The sequence below is a fragment of the Falco biarmicus genome, chromosome 4 (assembly GCF_023638135.1).
Source record: "Falco biarmicus isolate bFalBia1 chromosome 4, bFalBia1.pri, whole genome shotgun sequence".
Lineage (NCBI taxonomy): Eukaryota > Metazoa > Chordata > Aves > Falconiformes > Falconidae > Falco > Falco biarmicus.
This window is the reverse complement of record NC_079291.1, coordinates 65,029,012-65,043,730: the sequence shown is the minus strand read 5'-3', so window position 1 is coordinate 65,043,730 and position 14,719 is coordinate 65,029,012. Positions and strand designations below refer to the sequence as shown.

General features: G+C 55.4%; 1 protein-coding gene across 1 annotated transcript; it reads left to right on the top strand.

The window, feature by feature from the left end:
- The first annotated feature begins 12,852 nt into the window (after nucleotides 1–12,852).
- On the top strand, nucleotides 12,853–14,153 carry LOC130148996 (C2 calcium-dependent domain-containing protein 4C-like). The gene has a single exon (XM_056338204.1). It carries the CDS (start codon nucleotides 12,974–12,976, stop codon nucleotides 13,823–13,825), a length of 852 nt encoding a protein of 283 aa, XP_056194179.1. The 5' UTR covers nucleotides 12,853–12,973; the 3' UTR covers nucleotides 13,826–14,153.
- Nucleotides 14,154–14,719: the final 566 nt, after the last annotated feature.

Below are 14,719 nucleotides of genomic sequence, written 5' to 3'. Positions count from 1 at the left end.
GGTTTCTCTGAACATGGAAAGCAGAAAGAAATTCTTTACACTGAGTGTGGTGAAGCACTGGCACAGGGTGCCCAGAGAAGCTGTGGATGCCCCATCCCTGAAACATTCAAGGCCAGGTTGGACGGGGCTCTGGGCAACCTGGTCCAGTTGAAGATGCTCCTGCTTGGGGTGGTGGGGTGGGGTTGTCTAGATGGCCTTTAAAGGTCCCTTCCCCGCCCAAACCATTCTACAATTCATGAGAACCTGATCCTTTGCTCAGAAAGACCCATGTGCACAGATGTTGATGCTGGAGCTGCATATCAGAGGCCACCGCATCCCCCTGGGGGGGCTGCAAAGGGATGTGCTTTGTGGGGAGCAGCATCTCTGCTCAGATTACGAGCATGGGGGACACATCCACATCAGCTGATGGCTGGTGTCGCTGAGGCGAGCTGTCCGTGCTGCACCTCATGGGGCCAGGACCACCACCAGGCTCTGCTCCCCCCCAGTGGTCCCCGTGGGCAGCATCACCACACTCAGCCCTGACCTTTCCCACAACGATCTCATGGAAGCTTCAGCTGGTCAAGCCCCTGCATTTGCTGCAAGCCCCCGGAACGTCCCTCATCAGTGCAAAGGAGAGGAAGGGAGCAGGATGAAGCAGGAGCAGAGGTGCTCTACAGCTTAAGCAAACACCCAAGGAAGCGTTGTCTCATTGCTGTCCACGTCTGACAAAACCTACTAAAGTAACAGGAGTAACAATAATCCATCATACCGCTGCTGTCATTAATCCCTGGTAATTGTTTCTATAATTAAAAGCCCCATTGTGTCTTGTCTTTCTAATGATTTATCAGCTAGGGAGCACTCTTGCATGAATGATGCATGGCTGTTGGGAGCACATCTGCCTCTGGGATGCTTACCTTTTAAAGAAATGCACGGTGCCTGCTGCAGCGCAGCAGTGTTCCCTCACTGTCCCCTTCCCTCCTGTGCATCGCAGGCTATTCAACCCCGCGATGCCATCCCCATCCTGAAGACACCCCTTAGCTGCCTGGGAATCAGGAACCAGATTGTTTTGATCCTTTGGGCAAAGCTCCTGGCCTCTGATCTGCAAGTGAGCTACAGCCGAGGACAAAACTAGCTCATGAGCTAGAACAGCAAAAGAGAAGCCACCTGCTTCCCCAGAAGTGCGGGAGGGCTGGGTCTCATGTCGCAGATCATGCTCCTGCCTCTGATGTGAGCTGCAATGAAGACTTAAAACAAGGTGGGAGGACCTATTTTTTGCTGGTGATAAACCAGGCGGTCTTCAGATTCCTTCTCTGTTAGAGACCCTGGAACCGCTGAGGAGACTGACTGGAACGTGCAGTGGAAGATGCAATCCAGGGTGGTTCCTTGGTTGCACAGAGCTGTTCTGGGCATGAAGTTTCCTTGGCTGTAGGCTCCTCCTGAGAAAGCATTCTTGGTGATAAAGCCAGGAACTGCTAAGAAGGCTGGAAGAATCACTGAGGCCCCAGCAGACAGCCCACCTCCTCCATGCTCTGCAAGAACGCCAGCCTGGCTAGCTTCCCAGAGCCCCTGGAAGCACTGACAGTGGCGAGCAGGGCACAGCCAGCCAGGATGAGATGAGGACAGCAGCAGGTCCTCTGGGGACAAAGCAGCAACCTGCAACCTTGCCTGCCTCTTCATATTGCAGAGCTGCAGGCACCATGCCCAGATCCCCCCTCCCTGGGGGAGCTGGGATATGGGGACAGGTCGGGAAGATGAGTCACCCACTGCAGGCAGAGAAGCACCCACAGCTACCAGGGAGGTCCCTGGGGAGAGGGGGGTGACCTACCTCAGAGCAAGGAGGGGCCGGGCGGTGACCTACCCCCCAGCTCTGTTCTGCCCTGAACTGAAGCTGCAGGTGCCTCTTTCCCATCAGACAGATCCAGGGCACTCTTGCCACGAAACCCAGCCCAACCCTCGGCCCCTTTGGGTGCTCCTGCACCCCGTACCTGGAACCAGCCCTAGAGCACCGGCACATCGTGTGTTAGCACCAGCAGACCAGCTCCCTGGCAAGGACCTCATCCTTCCTTACCTCTGTGGGGCTGGGGTTGGGGTTGTCCTTAGCTCTCAGCCTTCCCTTTTTCTAAGCTGATATCTTGCAGCATCTTAAATGAAATATGAATAAATACAGCGAGTTTTGGAGAGTGCATGGATGAAGCTAATCGGACCTGAAAATTACTCTCCTTTCTTGTGTGAGTCACACAACTAATGTATGTGCATATTAATGCTTGCAGCATGCTCTCCTTCCCATCTTTGTTTTGAAGAGCTTGCACTGGGGGTTTAGCTAGAAAGACGCACACCACCGCTCATTTCACAGCTCAGCTGAACATGGCCCGTAGTGTGTGGGGGTCTGGCCCACCGGATCTCACAGTTTTTCTGTTACTTTGCTTGCAGTGTGACACACAATAAGTCTCCAGGTCTCAGCTCGCCATCTCCCAGCTGGACATCAGCCCAGTCATGGCAACCAGTACAGCACTGGTTTCTCCACACCACCCAACTGTGACCAACAGCTTGGCTCCGGTTCAGGAGACTGCAACAAGGGCAACAGCACAAATATTGGCTCAAGGCCTTTGGAGAGCTTCAACATTCCGAGTACACACGAGCCAAAAATATCTGGCCTGGAAACCATGTACCTCGTGATGGCTCCATTTCCAGCGGTGCGGGTGATGGCCAGGAGCACTCCGGCACTGGTGTGCTCATCTGCTCCCAGGTACGCCCCTGGGTGCAGTTCTCCTCGTGACAAGGGCCTGTGTGCCCAGGTCAGGGATAAACCACTGCTTAGTTGGTCCAAGGCATCCCTGGACTCTCAGATCCAGATGGATGCCAGGAGTGGTGGTCAGCCCTGCTGACAAGCCCCCACCGGCAACCACAACCCCCCGAAGGGCAGCTTGAGGCAGCCTGGCTGGGTCTCACCACACGCATCCCTGAGCCAGGCAGAGCCCACCACCAGCTCTGCCCCTGCACCCGCGTGCCTCTGGGACCACGCTGCATCCTCGGAAAAGGCACAGATTAATTCCCCAGACAGCCAGGACCAGAAGCCTTACTCTGCAGCAGCGATGCCCAGCGCTTGGTGTGGTGACAGACACGGGACAGCCGTCTGTCTCTGCCACCAGATGCAATGCCAGCTGTAAACCCACCGTTTTGGGGGCGGCCACAGCGCTTCGACCCTGGCTGCCTGCGCCGCAGCGGAGAGCCTGATCCTCAGCGCAGGCCCCTGGCTCTGCCTGCAGCTCCTACCGAGCTCCCCAGGGACTCATCAGTGTCTCCCTCGTTCCTGTCGCAGCGGGAAGATAAAGCTGGGATTATCGCAGCAGGCTGCCAGCTGCAGGCAGGAACCTCGCGTGGATGATGGCACCGAGCAGGCACCTGCCCACGCCGTGAGGGTCCGCGTCTCCTGTGGGGGTGGTGGGCAGGAGCACAGCCAGAGGGACCCCCTGAACTACCCCTCTGCCTCGGGAAAGCAGCTGCCATGAGGGGCCCTGATGCTTTTCAGGAACTGCAGTACCAGCCGTCCGCTCCTCCTGCTGGCAGGGATACTGGTTTTGCTGGGGCAAAGCTGGGACTGTGCCAGGCACAGCACCACAGCCCAGCATTGCCAGGGGCTTGCAAGCTCCTGCTTCGCTTTCCAGGCGGCGGGGGTCCCTCAGAGAACAGCTGGGCTGGAAAAGGCAGGGGATCAGGGTCAGGTGGTGCTCGGTGCCTGCCCCTCGCTGCTGGAGCACTAGTTCTGGGGAGACCAGGAGACTGAAGGGGAAAGAGGAGCCTGATGGGAAGAGAAATGCTGTGGTTTTGTCTTTTCCTGAAATAGAGGAAAAGATTTTGTAACTAAAATTATGACCCATAAAGATGATTTTGCTGGAAATTAATGTTTTGAGTCCCTGGCAGCTGTATGCACATGATAGGAGAGAAATGCCTCCTGTAATTTAAAAAATTACACTTAACGTTTAACCTCATTATTTCCAGAGTGCTGGGGCAGAGGCATTGGAGCCGATCACGTTTCCCCCTCCACAGCCCCCACGCACGCCAGGGACATGGCACTCACCCCGAAGGGACAAATGAACAATTTTCCTCTGCTCCTTGTAGAAAAATGCAAAATGCTCCTTCCAGCCCTGGAACGAGGTTGGAATAGGGGTTCTGACCCTCTCAATTACCAGATTTGAACTGCTGATGGCGATGGCATTTCTTACAGCACTGTGCCACGGGATGTGATGGCCGCTCTGCCCGTCAGCCCCTTTATCAATGGCTCACCCCTCTGCTGAGCACAACCCAGCAAATCCATTTCTCAATCCTAATTAGGCTCCATCCAGGGCACGGAGCCAGCAGCCCGAGGAGGAGAGGATGCTAATGAGGGATGCCAGCCCTGGGGAGTGCCTGCCACCCCCTTTCCCTGCCTGTCCCAGCTGCGGGGCTGTTCCCGTACCACCCTGACCCCCCACGCTCCCAAAGACAGGCCTAAGGTAACCTGCCCATGGCTCCTAATTGGATTTGCTCATGCTAATTATGATCATTTTTGCCTCAATTAAGCCATTTGTTTCCCACACAACTCCCTTGTCATAGGTCTAGCAGGGAGCCCTTTGCAGACTGCTTGGTCCACACATCCTCTGGGGACATTGACTATCAGGATTGCCTTGGCTTACCCCTTTGGGCTCCCTCAAGGGCCATGCTTGTCTCTTCATCCTCCTACCATGGCATTAACCCCTCTATTTCTCTCCCTCCCCCCATTCCCCTCTTTCCCATCCTCCTCTCTCACAGCACCCGACTTGCTCTATAGTGGTCTTTGCCGAGGAGACGCATCTCTACCTGACCAGAGCTCACCAACCTGCTGTACCAGGCTGCTCCTTGCATCATCCAGCCCCAAACCCAGCTGGGCTGCAGCCACCCTGCCCAGGCTGGGGAACATCCCTGTGCTCCACCTCCCCACACTGGGGGGAAAAAAATAGGCAAAAAGCCACAGACCAGGACAGGGAACAACAGGGACTATGGGAAGGAAGGGGAGGGATATCCAAAAGTGCTTAGTAGATTCCTGCATTTTGGCAGAATAGACTCTCCCATCCCTCTCGCCCTGCTTGCAATCCTCCCCCCCCCCCCCCCCCAAGATGTAACAAGGTGCCAAGCCTTCAAAAAGCATCAGGTTCTGTAAAAACACCTCCCAGGGAACAGGCTGGCTGCAGCAACGCTTCTCTGCCCACACAGCCTTTCAGCTACAGACCTGTATTCCTGGGATAGACGAGCCTTATCCTGCCGCAACTAGAAGCCCATGTGCAAGCAGGTATTGCAGGCAGCTCACTCACAGCCCTGCAGAACCCCTTAACCCCAGCAGCAGGGACACCCACCAGGCCACCAGCAGCCCCTGCCACATTCAGGCACCTCCCAGGTGATCAGTCACTGCTCTCCAGGCTGAGCCTTCGCACACTAGCAGCGGCAAGACCATCAGCTTCCTCCTTTTTCAGCCTGCCTCCCCAACAATGCAAACACGCACCACCTACTCACTTGGGCTGGATTCAAGGTGATGACCTTGGGGTAAAGCAGCTTCACAGCCAGTTCACACTCCACTGAGTCATTTACTTCCTCCACAGTCATCTGAGGAGCTCTCTTCTTCCCAGGTCAGGACGCAAGACATGGGAAGCTTTGGGCATACCCCTCATTGCAGACAGGTGTGCACAGAATTAATTTGCAGGTGAGCTCTGAGAGCCAGATTTAGTGCTAGTTGTTTCCTCACCACATTCTAAGGCATAATCACTCTGCAGCCTGGCACCCAGACAATGAACAAAGCCTTTTCTTTATCTCCACATCCAGGGTTTGGGAGCAAGCAGGAAAAGCCTGCGCAGATTTCAGACAGAGCCCTCACCTAGCTACATGCCACTAAAGGATGCTTTATTAATCTCTGCTTTGAAAACACTGGCTGCAGAGAATGGGAGAGCTGTCAAACACAAATGAGGAGGAACTGAATTAATGCAGAGACCAATATAATATCTAGGAGTTGCAATATCAGCTCCTTTATCAATCTGAAGGCAAATCTTACTGTTATTCAGCAGTAATGAAACCAGTGCTATTGTGGCTGTAGATAGTGCCAGGTGAGAGGCACACCTGCATTTTAAAAGACACTGCCACAGGGAAAGATGTCGAGCTGCTTTATGACTGCTTGCGCTTTGTGACTCATTGTGCACATCGATGGTGCACAGATAACTGGTCTAACCTGAGAGAAAAATGTCTCTGCCTAGCCCAAGCCAAGCAGAGGTACAAGGAGCCAGCGCCAGGTCTCTGGCCAGATCTGCGTGGGGAAAGCCAGCTCTGGAGTGCCAGGGAGGTGGTTAAGGGCTGCAGCTCAAGAAGAGGTGCCCTGACACAGCCCCTAGTTTAAAGGGCAAGTGTTTCTTCCTCCCAGTGGCTCACTGCTGGCCAGAGCAGCCCTTTGCACAGGCACAGGCACTGTAGCCCAGCAGGAAAAGCTGCACAGAGCACAACATGCCCCAGAGATGCTCTTAACAGAAGAAACAATCTTTAATTAGAAAGACATTAACATCTCTGGTCACAGCAGAGTCTGGGAGCAAGGACACCTCCATCCTCCTTACCACCCTGCTTTTGAACTTCCTGGGATTTTTAACTCCCACTTTCTTGCAGACCATATGAATTGGGGAACACAAGAACAAAACCTCGGGGCTCCTCAGCCCCTCCCTCCAGAGCTCAGAGGGATTTATACTTCTTTAGAGACTCTGCCCCTGGCAGGGGCAAGCACAGTCGTTACAATGCTGGTGGGCAGCAGAGGGTGTGTGGTTGTCCACTGCCGTGCTCGGAGCAGAGCTGGCCTGACCCATCCAGGTTAAACCTGCCCGAGAGCTCAGCTTGCTCAGCACAGCATCCCTGCTGCAGGGCACCACGGTTATTTATAACACTTGGTGCATTGTTAGTTCAAGTTGATACACACACAAATAGAGCTCCAGGCAGCTGTGCCATCAGAAGCAGCCTCCAGGCATGCCCCAAGCAGAGCGCCAAACACCCCAAGCTGTTCCCATTTTTACACTCACATTTGGAGGAGGAACTGCTCTTTGCAGCTTCAGATACTGTGACTTGTTCCAGGCGACAGATCAGGTGTTGGCCAATCTCGAGTGACTCCAGAGCACTGGGTTGCATTCAGGCACTTTCTGATCCCAGCCTGCCTTTCTAGAACCTGAATCACCCTTTGCTCAACCCTTGCACTTGAGCCAGGGTGGGTTGTAGGATCCATGTGGAGGAGACAGCTCTAGGCAGACACCCAGGCACAAAGAAGCCAGAAAGCATCAAATACTTAGAGATCTTCAGTCTGAGCAACAGGGACTCCACATGAAACTGGCTGGTTTATCCCAAGGGCACAGACTTGCTACCCCCTGTATTGCTGGGGGATGTCACACATGTGGAGGGAGGCACCTCTGCAGCCAGCCCAGGGCCACGTCAGTGTGACCATGCTCAGGTACCACCACAGAAAACCTGGCTCCACACAGACTGAGCCTGCATCTCTACTCCCTGCACCCCTCTCCTTCCCATCCCACATTTCAGCATTCCCAAAGCTATCACCCTCCCAGGAGTCATGAAGAGCCTCTCCACAGGAGGGATCAGAGGGGAAGGTCCCTATACCCTGGACTCCAGCAGCAGCATGTCCAGACCATCTACAGGCAGAACCTGCCAGCTCCAGGTAATGACAGCCAACTGCATCCTAGTTCACATGAAAAAAAAAAAAGGGTAATTTTATTATATAGTTTAAAAAATATCAACATAGCATTTAACTGGACATCTTACTCTAGGACACAGCTGCCCCAGAGAAACAGGCACTTTGCAGCCACAGCAGAGGTCCAGGTTCACAGGTCAGGGCTCTTGCTTATCCTAGAAAACAAGATATTTTACTGTTAACACCAGCCAGTCATCACTGACACTGATGAGAGAGCTGCTGAGCCAACCCACCCAGCACCTCTCCTCACCCTCCGTTTCCCTGAAAGCCAGGCACTGAGCATCAGTTTCATGGGAATTAGCCAGGCATCCACCAGTGCTTTGGCAACATGTGGGTCTAGAGCAGTGAAGGACCCTGTGTGAAGGTGCTAGTGATGAAGACTCTCCCACAGGTCCTCCCCATTTTGAAGTGGAAGATACCTAGGCCAGCGAGCTGTGAAGAGCTCATGGTGGCCTGCTGGTAGCACCTGTGGTTCAGAGGTGGCTGCTCTGGGTACCAGCACAAGATGCTCAACTGGCATTTGGCACCTGTCATGCAGGGGTGGAAACACCCACAGCACACATCCATCATCATCTCAACAACATGTGGGGACTGAGGCTGTCTCCTTGCACAGGGAGAGGAACTAGAGCCCCTACAACCCTTTCCTAGCTGACTTGGCAGCAAAGGGAGTAGAGAGCTATGTCCAAAGGCTCAGAGCCTGGAGACATCCCCCCAGGCTGAAAGACCTTTGAGCTTGTGACACCTGGCATGCTCCACACTAGAAAAGGGTGGGTGGAATTATGGCCCAGCACAGAGAAGTCCTTACCCCACTCTGTGACAAACTACTGCTGGTCATTGCAGCCTACATGAGCCTCCTGCTCACTGCCACCCTCACTGCCCACATCAGCTTGGGCTTCTGGGCATCACCATTACCACCATCAGCAGCTGGAGCATCTTCCCCGCTGGTAGACCCAGCTGCATTCCCTGGTCCCAGCTCTGTGCTTGCAGCCAGCGGCTCTGGGGTACCACTAACCCCAGTGGGGTTGTACATCCTCCACTTGCAGAGTCAGGGGCATGGCCAGACTGCAGCTCCACGGAAGGGTGGCACAAGACCCATGAGTGATCTCATGAGTTTCAGAGTAGTTCAGATAACCCTTGACACCTCTCCTTCTGTAGCCAAGGGAAGGACAGAAGTACACCCTTCCAGCCTGGTATTTGCAAGTGTACTGCAGACCAAGGCTACAGCCAGCGTGGGGCAAGCACACTCACCTGGAGATCTGGTGATTCCTTCAGCATAATGATCTCATTTTTCTCTTCAAGCTCCAGGTCTGCCTCAGTGTCATTCTGGGATTTGTACTCTTCACTGTCTGTTGCTGTGTCAGAGGGCTGGAGAAGAAAGAGGCAGTGGACGCACCGGCCCCATCCCCAACAGCACTGGGAGCCACAGCCAAGTAACCAAGGGTGACAGGGATGCTGCTTTTCAGGGATGTCAACCAAAGATAAACTTTGTTGTGTTATGGGATGAGTGGGGCACCCACACCTTTCAGACACAAAGTGAAGTGATACTCCAGTGTTCTTTGGACAGCCTGCAGCCCTCAAAGGGTGTCCAATAAAGGAAACCTCTTTACAGCTCCCCACACAGGCTCCTCTGCGGGGACACTGCAGTGACACTCCCAGCCTACCAGGGGCACATAGAGGCTAAACACAATCACCTTGGAGTTGCTCAGCCCTGGAGGCACAAGCCTGCTCAGCAGCCAGATCATACCTCGTATGTGAGGTCTTCAGAGTCATCCTCCGACAGGCCCCTCTCCAATACCACCAACCAGGTCTCTGGCTCCTCTGGATCCAAGTCATCCCTCTTTCTCTCATTTGCTTTGTTAGTTGGGTTGATTAGAGCTTCATGGGTCTCTGCAGGGATTCGTAAGAGACACAGTCACAACACACACAGAACAAACCTTCATTTGTGCACTTCCCAGTTTTCCACCCAGCACAGGAGCTCCAGAGCTGGTGTATTGAAATACCATGCTGTGTGCTTCTTAGCTGCAGAGCCTCCAGGTGTTCCAGGAAGCTGCAGCTCTTACCCTTGGGCATGTTGCTTTGGCCCCAGTCTGCTGGCAGGTGGCCCAGGATGTTCTGGATCCTGGTGGGGACAATAGAGAAGATGAGGCGCATTATTCTCCCCCTGAGCTTCTTGGAAAGTTGTCCAGGCTGGGTGGGAGACCGTGTGAAGGAGACTTTGCTGATGATGGTCTCCACAGGGACCACAAATCCAGTCCAGCCTGATGCTCTCTGAAGGGTCTTCAGCTGCAAACAAGAGGTACCTTATGTCATGTGAGAACTTCCAGCTATTTAAAGTCCTCAGTGAAACTCTTAAACTCTGCTCTACCCCAGCTTGGAGTGGAGATTGGGACCAACTTCAGCCAGGTAAAACAGGGCCAGTCAGATTGTACCTTGTCTCTAAAGACCCCCCATCTCTCGTGGCCCAGAGAAGGGGAGAAATGCAAGTGATGCAACACCCATTAGCAGAAGGAGAACAAGGCAAGACCAAACCAGGCAGAGGACAAGAGCTGGAATGGGGAGGGAAGCAGAGAAGTGCACACAGAGCACAGGGAAGAGGGAAAAGACAGAAGTAGAGAGAATATCTGGCAGAGAAACTAAAGGAACTGCTAGTCTCAAAGAGGGGCTTTATCCCCCCCATCCCCTTGGCCTCAGACTCCTCCATCCGCAGGAATATCACTTACCAGGTACTTAACAAAACCCAGCTGAAGGATGTGGCACAGGAGCCTGCTGGAGAGGGAGCCGGGCTCATTGCAGGTGACTGGCCTCCCCTAGAGATGGAGAGAGAAAGGTCAGACACCCTCCACCCCAGCTCTGACAGTGCCCCCAGCAGAATCAACTACTTCAGCACCTTCTTTGGTCTGGGGGATGGCATTACTTGCTTCTCCATGAAGCCCAAGAACCCAGACTCAACAGAAACCTGGTTTAGCCCAGCCTGCAGCCCTCAGGCTACTTGTAGCCCCTGGCCCAGCTGCTGCTCGTTGCACTGACGAGCTGCCAGCCCCACTAACCAGTGGGGCAGCCCAGTGCCCTCCCCTGGGGGTTCCCTGGTTGAGCACTGGTCCTGGTGCAGGGCCTGATGGCTCTCAATTAGAGGTTTATTTTTTCTCAATGTGGGGTGCTTGCCTCCTCCGAGGGGTTGTAGCTTGCCAAGCCAAGACCCTGATTTGGGATATCTCCCCTTGCTCTGTGACAATGTGAATAGCTGAAGGCAGAGGGTGATGAGGTGCTAGAAAACCTGTCCTGCTGAGCCCCTTGGTGATGGGAGAAGGTGGACCCCAGATGAGGAGAGGCCCTTCAGCATCCCTCCTGGCCTGTGCCCTTCCCTTGCTCCCGCACTGCAGGGGGAAGCTGGGGCTGGGATTTGTTTCAGTCAATAAAGATGAAAGGAAGGGAGTAAGCCTGGGTCTTTGAAATCACAGCCTGATCAATTAGTCAGCAGCTCTGTGTGTGCAGGAACACACATGCACACACACTCCTCTTTGTAAAATGGGCTCAGCTGAGCCCCTAGAAGCACTTTCCAGAAGCTTCTTTATAGCAGATCCTTTCAGCCCCTGCTCTGGGCACTCTGAGGTTGTAACTTTGTGCGGACTGTAAACCCAAAAGTTGTGCTGGGCGTAGTGTGAACAGACCTGCTGACCCCCATGTGCAGCTCAGCGTCGATCCTTCCCCCAGCTCTGTGCTTGGGCAAGCTGAGGACCATGATGTGCAGATGGGCTGGAGTCCCATCTCTGTCCAGTTCTGGCCCCATAACTATCAGGAGGGATTTTCAGCTGTTATTTCTACCAGGCAGGTGGGATTGGAGTGGGGAAAGGTGTTTAATGTCTAGGTGTCACTTTACCCTGTTGCAAGGTAACAGACACACTGCTCCAAATGCTGGCGAGGCCCAGAAGCAGGCATGGTGTGCGGGCACTGCCCTTGGCGTGAAGGGCACAGCATCAGCGTAACAGGGCACCCACCTCCCCTCTCCATTCAGCTGAACAGGGCATCGTGGCAGAGATGACCCCGCAGAGATGGGGACCGATGTCCAGCATCCACAGATCTTGCTTGCAGCCATGCCACTGGCCACACGTTTGGGGGACAGGCATGAGCCCCCCTCAGTGGAGCTGGGACGTGGCTGTTTACGATATTCTCGGTCAGGCTCCCAGCGCCGGCTAGTGCCAAAGCCAGCCTGGCCTTGCCCCTGCTCCTGCTGAAACCCACGGCAGAGCCTCTTCGGTTCCTGGTGTGGGACAGAACCAAATCACGGCAGGTTACCACAGCCCAGCTGCACTGCTGCAGCGGCAGACCCTGCACTGCACAGAAGCGGAGCTGCTTTGCTCTCTGTGCTGTTTGCAGAGCAGGAGCTAACACAAAGCATCCGTGATCCCCCTGCTAGAGAGGGGGGGGTGGGCTTCCCCAGCAAAGGTGGCTCTGCAGCTCTGCCCCTGCCCGGCTGCAGAGGGGAGAAGGCAAAGCAGCCTTTGTCTGAGGCTCTGCTGGGACAGCGGGTTCATGCTCCCACCTGGAGGACACGCAACACGTGTCATCACAACAGCCTCATGCCTGGGGGCTGCCCGGGACCGTCGCCCCCCTCAGTCCCATGCCCAGCAGGGATGGGAGCACAGGGATGCTGCCCAGTACGCAGCCCGAGTGACAGCAGAGATGGGAGGAGATGGGGGCTCTGACTGAAATCGGTAATTTCTCTGGGTAATTGCGTGGGCCAAGGTAGAGATTTTCCTGGTGGGAGTTTTGCCAGACAGAGCTGAAGTGTTTGTCTCCTGCTCTCACCTCAGGCTGCCCCTTCTGCTCAGCTCCACCTGATACCCACAGACGGTGACTCATCCTGCACAGGCCACCGCTCCATGCACTTGCTCATGCTCCTGGCTCCCTCCCACCCTGGGTGCTGCAGCCCTCGCTCCGGCTGCTCATCCAGCTCTTCTTCCCCTCTGTGCACCCCCCACCTCCTGTCTCATGGGTGACGGGGCTGGCCGGCACCAGTGGCCCTGCATGTGAGCAGGAAGGCAGGAGCAGAGGTTGCAGACAAGTGCCTCCTCGCCCGTCCCCCTCCATCTGTCTCTCCTGTGCCCAGGCGGGTGACGAATTGCTGCTGGTCTGGAGGGAGCAGGTGCAGGGACCTGGCAGCCGTTGTCACAATGCGTCACCACATGGAGAGCAATCAGGGCTGGCTGCAGAGCATAAATACACAGCGCTGCTCCAGGGAGCCCTGTCGGTCCCACCATGTCGCTCTGGGAGGAGATGCTCTGCCCCCGTGCGCTCCAGGGTAATGGCTCCAGGGACATCTTCCTCCATGTGGTGACCCCCGACCGCATCCCGCAGTTTACTATCCCCTCTCTGGACAACCACAAGAAGCAGAGGCGCTCAGGCAAGGGGAAGGGGCAGCTGGTGGGGACGGCTTGGAGGAGTGGCTGGGACTCAACAGCGGAGGATGAGCACGGTGTGCCTGGCTCTATGTCGTCCTGCTCCAACACCGGGCTCGCTGCCGCTGCGCAGGCTATGCCAGACCCCAGTGCTCGGGCAGCTCTGTCCCTGCCCCATCTCCCTAAGGTCACCACCCCGTATGGCTTCGTCACCCTGGGGCAGAGCCCCCAGGTCACCAGTGAAGAGGCACTGTTTTTTCACTCGGGCTCAGGTTTCCCTCGAGAACCCGCTGCTGAGGTAGAGCCCAGCTGGCAGGAGGAGCCAGGATGCTGCAGGCACCCAGGGGTGCCTGTTGCTGGGGGAGGCGGCTGCTCCCGGACCAGGGGGGGGCTGAGGGACCACAAGCAGCCGAGTCCCCATGCCAGGAGTCACAAGGATGGCGGAGACAGCCAGGCCTACAGGACTCCAGCAGGGCTTCCGCTGCTCAGCAGATGTGCCAGCCCGCTCAGAGACATGCAAATAACGGATGTTCTGGAAAGCAAAGAGGCAGAGAAGAGAGAGACGAGGCTCCTGGGGGTGGGCTGTCAGAGGAGCAGCTCCAGCCTGGAGCTCCCCACTGGGACACCCAGGAAGAACTTGCTCCAGAGGATCCTCGGGAGGCACCTTGCCCACCCTCGGCAGCTCAAGCCTACAAATTTCACTCTCCACTGATCTTGCAAAGCAGCTCTGAGAAACAAAGATTCCCTACAGACTTGGGAAAGGGACGCGCTGGCCAGAGCCTCAGCCTGCCAGCAGCCGGGCTCAAACGGGAGGGCATCAGATGTGTCACTTCACCCGGAGGAAAAACACTGAAGTGGCATTGCCCTTGGCTGGGACGCCAGGAGTGCTCTGCAGCAGGAGGCGCCGGGGGCTTCACGGGCTGGGGCAGCGTGCCCACCAGGCCAGAGGACAGCAGCAGCAGTGGCGGCAGCAGCGGCAGCAGCAGTGGTGCAGCTGCGTGGGGCAGGCTGGGGAGCAGAGGGGGCTGCAGGTTTGTAACTGTACAGCATCTGAATAAAAGTGAAAACATTCCAACTGACCAATGCACCTCTCCTTTTTTCTTTCCTGTGCCAGCAGCTGAGTATCAACAGGATATTTGGGTGCACCCCAGCACTCCCTCCTATTGTACCCCTGGTCTCAGCAGCTCCCACTGTTTATCTCCAGGTGAGAGCAGGTTCTTGATGGGCTTGAAACTGCTGAAATGCAGAGCAGGAGAGTGTCTGAGCCCTCCAGGACATGAGCTGCAGCAGGCTAGGAAAGAGAGATCACATCCACTTTATGGCTGGTTTCCAGCTTTGTGGCTGTAGGGTGGGACGTCTGCATGTGCCAGGGTCCCTCTCCCAGCCTGACCCTTGCAGGCGGGACCTCTGCTTCCAGGACACAGCAGCTTTCCAGAAATAGTTACTCCACGGCAGTCCACAGGGTACAGTTGCCAACTGCTCTTAACTAGCTGCGATAAAGCAAGTTGCGCATTATTGGCTGTGCTCTCATAAACTGCTTTTTGCTTTTATTGAGAAGCAGAACCTGCAATGCCAGAATTAAAGCATTCATGGTCAGCAGTGTTTT

Bases quoted from the DNA above. Each gene is read 5' to 3' on its own strand.
- LOC130148996 (XM_056338204.1), top strand. From the start codon at position 12,974: ATGTCGCTCTGGGAGGAGATGCTCTGCCCCCGTGCGCTCCAGGGTAAT.